At 46.0% G+C, this 6,085-nt stretch overlaps 1 protein-coding gene across 5 annotated transcripts in view; it reads right to left on the reverse strand.

Moving 5' to 3' along the window:
• Nucleotides 1-1,652: 1,652 nt before the first annotated feature.
• Nucleotides 1,653-6,085, reverse strand: part of LOC119466667 (zinc finger protein 417-like) — a 9,507-nt gene continuing 5,074 nt past the window's right edge. For 2 of the 5 annotated variants that reach the window (XM_037731696.1, XM_037731697.1), the window contains exon 2: nucleotides 1,653-3,123. In XM_037731696.1, the coding sequence (XP_037587624.1) occupies nucleotides 1,718-3,004 (1,287 nt within the window). In that variant the 5' untranslated portion in view covers nucleotides 3,005-3,123 and the 3' untranslated portion in view covers nucleotides 1,653-1,717. Of the gene's footprint in view, nucleotides 3,124-3,215; nucleotides 3,236-5,686; nucleotides 5,817-6,085 lie in introns of those variants that run through there. The other 3 variants (XM_017509545.2, XM_017509546.2, XM_037731698.1) reach the window with 3 other exon arrangements.

Consider the following 6,085-nt stretch of genomic DNA (forward strand, 5'->3'; position numbering starts at 1 on the left):
TGGGCGCCAAGAATCAAAGCTATTCGGGGGGCTGAGGCAGGAATATCGCTTGAACCCAGGAGAAGGAGTTTGCAGTGAGTGGAGATCAGGACACTGTACTCCAGCCTGGGCAACAGAGTGAGACTCTATTTCAAAAAAAAAAAAAAAAGATGGGTCTGCTGCTTAGCATTACTGGGCTATAAAGATCAGAGAATGCAGGAGGCCTCATGAGGTAAAGAGCACAAGCATACACGCAACACAGGGAGCAGTGGCAGGGTCTAGAGCTCTTTCCTCTAAAAAGAAATTGTGTACAGAACCTTATCTCCTGATGACATGTGAGTGCTATACAGCAGTGTATGTCTAAGTCCAAGAAAACATGAGTGTACACAACAGGGGGAGGTCATGGATGGCTTAACAATAAGCATATGCTTTCTTTTTTTTTTTTTTTTTTTTTTTTTTTTTGAGGCAGAGTCTCGCTCTGTCTCCAGGCACCAGGCTAGAGTGCAGTGGCACGATCTCGGCTCACTGCAACCTCTGCTTCCAGGTTTCAAGCAATTCTCCTGCCCCAGACTCCCAAGTAGCTGGGAATACAGGTGCGCACCACCATGCCCAGCTAATTTTTGTATTTTTTAGTAGAGACAGGGTTTCACTATGTTGGCCAGAATGGTCTCAATCTCTAGACCTCGTGATCGGCCTGCCTCAGCCTCTGAAATTGCTGGGATTACAGGTGTGAGCCACCACACCCGACTCTTATTTCATTGTTTTCAAATTTCTTAATGAAATAAGAAATAGATAAAATTCATTTTAAAAAACAAACCTGGCCAGGCACACTGGCTCGTGCCTGTAATCCCAGCACTTTGGGAGGCCGAGGTGAGTCTATCACCTGATGTCGGTTGCAGTGAGCCGTGATCGTGCACTGCACTCCAGTCTGGTGACAGATCGAGACGACTCTGTCTCCAAATAAAAAACCTGTACATTGACCTATCATGTGACTCAGGCACTGCACACCACCATGTTAACACAGTGAAACATACCTATATGAACAACCACATTCAAATGTAGTTTTATTTACAACAGACAAAAACAAGAAGCAACTGAGATACACTGCAACAGATAAATGATACACAGGTAAGTTTTCATAGCATGTTATTCTTTTTTCTTTTTTGTAGAGAAGAGGTCTGGCTATGTTGCCCAGGCTAGTCTCTAACTCCTGGCCTTGAGTAATCCACCTTGTCCTTCCAAAGCATCAGAATTACAAGCAAGAGCCGCCATGTCTGGTTGAGCATGTCATATTCTAAGCAATACAAGAAAAATTAAGGCTGGGTGCAGAGGATCATGCCCATAATCTCAGCACTTTGGCAGGCCAAGGCAGGTGGATCACTAGAGGTCAGGAGTTAGAGATCAGCCTGGCCAACATGGTAAAACGCCATCTCCACTAAAAATATAAAAATTAGCCAGACATGGTGGTATGTACCTGTAATCCCAGCTACTCAGAAGGCTGGTGCAGGAAAATCGCTTGAACCCAGGGGGCAGAGGTTGCAATGAGCCAAGATCACACCACTGCATTCTAGCCTTGGTGACAGAGCAAGACTGACTCAACGTGAAGTCTCTTAAGACCATGGAGAGCTGACATTCTGATGTTTTCCACATTGACAGTACTCTTAAGCCCTTTGTCCAGTATGAACTCTCCTGTGTTTAATGAGACCGGAGGTTTCAGCAAAGGATTTCCCACATTTACTCACTCATAAGGCGTTTTTCCTGTGTGAACTCTCTGATGTTGAAGAAGGGCAGAGCTTCGATGAAATGTCTTTCCACATTTGGTGCATTCATAAGGCCTTTCTCCAGTGTGAACTCTCCTGTGTTTAGTGAGACTGGAACATTCAGTAAAGGATTTTCCACATTCACTGCACTTATAAGGCTTTTCTCCAGTGTGAACTCTTTTATGAACATGAAGTGCAGAGCTGTAAGGAAATGACTTCCCACATTCACTGCATTCATATGGCCTTTCTCCAGTGTGAACTCTCCGATGTATAGTCATGCAGCTCTTATTGCCAAATAATTTCCCACATATGTCACACTCAAATGGCCTTTCTCCTGTGTGAACTCTCTCGTGAACAACAAGATGACACTTCCTGTTAAATAATTTCCCACATTCCCTGCAACTGTAAGGTCTTTCCCCAGTGTGAAGTCTCTGGTGTTCAGTGAGGTGGGATCTGTACCTAAATGATTTCCCACATTCCCTGCACTCATAAGGCCTTTCTCCTGTGTGACCTCGCTGATGTTGAATGAGGTTGCCCTTTTGACCAAAAGATTTTCCACATTCTTCACACTCATAAGGCCTTTTACCAGCATGAACACGCTGATGTAGACTAAGGTTGCGCTTCCAACTAAAAGATTTCCCACACTCCTCACAGTGATAAGTTGTGTCTCCAGTGTGAAATCGCTGATGTTGAGTGAGGTGGCGCTTTTGACTAAAAGATTTCCCACATTCTCCACACTCATAGGGTCCTTTTCCTGTGTGAACTTGCTGATGCTTACTGAAGCTGTCATATTTGCTAAAGGATTTCCCACAATTACTGCACATATAACATCCACCTCTAGTGAAAAGTTTCTGGTGTGGAATAAATGAGTGTTTGGTGCTGGAGACTTTTGTGTGTTCTCCACACCTGTAGTTAGTTTTTCCCTCCTGAAAGGGTGAGCCATGCTTAGTTTCACTGTTTGTCTTTTTTACAGGGTAAGTGGCTTCTTCCTGGCATGATCCTGAACTGTGCAGAACGTCCTTCCCAAAGTCACAGAATTCAAATGACTCCTGTGACACCATGAATTTAGATTTCTTTACAAACGATGCTTCTCTGACACTCCTCCTGTAGAATTTCTCTCCAATATGCTGCTTCTGCTGCTGCTGAAGGTTTGCAGTGTCATCCAAGTTTTTTCCACATGCCCTACTCCTGTTCAGTTTCTGCTTGCGATGAGTTTCCTGGTGGTCAGCACAGTGAAAAACGTCCCCCACGATGAGGCCACCCATGTGACAGGAGTGAGCCTTCTTAGGAGAAACAGCCCTAGGAGTCCTGTCCTGAGACTCTGTTTGTACGGTAATGCTCTGCTTAGACAGTGCTGCCTCATCTTTTAATCCACACCAACAACCTGAAAGCAAGGAAATGCTGGTCAAGTTTAAAGTACCTCTGATGGGAAGGCACTGCCCACCCACAAATATATATCACAAATTGAGGAATTACTCTATAGAAATATTTGCAAAAATAGAACATTGGCTTCAGGTTAACGATTAGGCTGCTGGCTGGGCACAGTGGCTCATGCCTGTAATTCCAGCACTTTGGGAGACTGAGGCAGGTGGATCACCTGAGGTCAGAAGTTTGAGACCAGCCTGACCAACAACATGGTGAATTCCTGTCTTTACTAAAAATACAAAAATTAGCAGGGCATGGTGGCGGGAACTTGTAATCCCAGCTACTTGGAAGGCTGAGGCAGGAGAATCACTTGAACCCAGGAAGCGGAGGTTGCAGTGAGCCAAGAACACACCATTGCACTCCAGCCTGGGCACAAGAGTGAAAATCTGTCTCAAAAAGAAAAAAAAAAAAAAAAGGCCGGACATGGTGGCTCACGCCTGTAATCCTAGCACTTTGGGAGGCGTAGGTGGGTGGATCACGAGTTCAAAACCAGCCTGGCCAACATGGCGAAACCCCATCTCTACTAAAAATACAAAAATTAGCTGGGCGTGGTGCTGGGCGCCAAGAATCAAAGCTATTCGGGGGGCTGAGGCAGGAATATCGCTTGAACCCAGGAGAAGGAGTTTGCAGTGAGTGGAGATCAGGACACTGTACTCCAGCCTGGGCAACAGAGTGAGACTCTATTTCAAAAAAAAAAAAAAAAGATGGGTCTGCTGCTTAGCATTACTGGGCTATAAAGATCAGAGAATGCAGGAGGCCTCATGAGGTAAAGAGCACAAGCATACACGCAACACAGGGAGCAGTGGCAGGGTCTAGAGCTCTTTCCTCTAAAAAGAAATTGTGTACAGAACCTTATCTCCTGATGACATGTGAGTGCTATACAGCAGTGTATGTCTAAGTCCAAGAAAACATGAGTGTACACAACAGGGGGAGGTCATGGATGGCTTAACAATAAGCATATGCTTTCTTTTTTTTTTTTTTTTTTTTTTTTTTTTTGAGACAGAGTTTTGCTCTTGTTACCCAGGCTGGAGTGCAATGGCACGATCTCGGCTCACCGCAACCTCCGCCTCCCGGGTTCAGGCAATTCTCCTGCCTCAGCCTCCTGAGTAGCTGGGATTACAGGCACGTGCCACCATGCCCAGCTAATTTTTTGTAGTTTTAGTAGAGGCGGGGTTTCACCATGTTGACCAGGATGGTCTCGACCTCTCGACCTCGTGATCCACCCGCCTCGGCCTCCCACAGTGCTGGGATTACAGGCTTGAGCCACCGCGCCCGGCCAGCATATGCTTTCTAATAATAATCAAGACACCAGGCCGGGCACGGTGGCTCATGCCTGTAATCCCAGCACTTTGGGAGGCCGAGGGAGGCAGATCACAAGGTCAGGAGTTCAAGATCAGACTGGCCAACATGTGGAAACCCCATCCCTACTAAAAAAAAATACAAAAATTAGCTGGGGATGGTGGCTCGTGCCTGTAATCCCAGCTACTTGGGAGGCTGGTAGGAGAATTGCTTGAACCAAGACCGAGGAGGTGGAGGTTGTAGTAAAGCCAAGATTGCGCCACTGCACTCCAGCCTGGGCTACAGAGTGAGACCCCATTTCAAAAATAATAATAATAATAATAATAATAATTGATACGCCAGTATCAGAGACAACTGCAGATAAAAGCACAAGAATAATGGGTGCGAGGTGGGGTCCAGAGATGTATTATTCCTGGGGTGATTATCACAGTAGAAGTAAAAAGGTACAGAACTAACAAGGGTGAAACTCTCAACAATGGGGACGAAAAGATAGCGTGTGCCTACTCATATTGCCACGAAAATACTCGGCAAATATAAATGGTTTCTGGTATGATTTCAGTAGACCTCCAAAGTCATGCCCTCCCCCGGCACGGCACTTTTGAGGGACAGGCTCCCTTTGAGCCTATCGTGATGAACCTGAATTGAAACACATCTTGTGAAACACCGACGACTCTCCATCCCACCCGCAAGATGACCAAATACATGGGACTGATGATGTAAGTACAAAGGGAAGGGCAGCAGAGATGAACAGGAAACACCAGCTCAGGACAACTAAGCACCTGACAGCCAACAGGACAGTAAAACTAAGTATTACAAGAGAATTCCTAGGCAGATCTATGGTCTATGTAGGTAATGACAGGGAGGTATGAAGAATTATCACCCACAGGAAGGAAGTATTAATAGAACCTAGGAACACAGGAGCCATAGATTTGGACAGTCACCTAAAAGCCAGAGAGCAAGCAAAGTGGATACATTAAGGTGCCTATAAGACTCCGGACTCTGACTCTTTCTCTGGGAGCCTACAGCAAAGCATGTGTTGGAGCTGCTTAAGGAAAGGAAAAGGCAATACACACACCTGAGTCCTACCAGCCACATAACTGACACAGAGAAGTGTAGAAGGAACCTGGGCCCAGGCCCCTTAAATGAGAAAGACAGTCTTGTCAATGAAAACCAGCGAATGGAAACACTAGCTCAGGTCACAAAGGTGAGTGTGAGCAACTTACCCAGGGAGGATATAAGTGCCAGGTTCTCTAGCATCACATCACGGTACAAGCATCTCTGAGCCTCACTAAGGAGACACCATTCCTCCTTGGAAAAGTTCACAGCCACATCTTCAAAGGTCACAGTGCCCTGCTATGATAGTGACAAATGAAACAACAAACAGCCCCTATACTGAGGTGCCACAATCCACCTCTCCCACACACCCACCCTTGCCCATCTTCCTCCCAGGGTCCACAACACAATGTTGAAACCATGTCTACTGGTGCCTTTTTCTCTTCATGTGTGCAATGGTCAACTGGTATAGCCACCAGCAATATGAAGTAGGTAGACAAGGCTGGGGTCAGTGGCTCACGCCTGTTATCCAGCACTTCAGGAGGCCGGGGTGGGCTGATCACAAGGTC

Source organism: Cebus imitator, unplaced genomic scaffold (assembly GCF_001604975.1).
Source record: "Cebus imitator isolate Cc_AM_T3 unplaced genomic scaffold, Cebus_imitator-1.0 Scaffold417, whole genome shotgun sequence".
NCBI lineage: Eukaryota > Metazoa > Chordata > Mammalia > Primates > Cebidae > Cebus > Cebus imitator.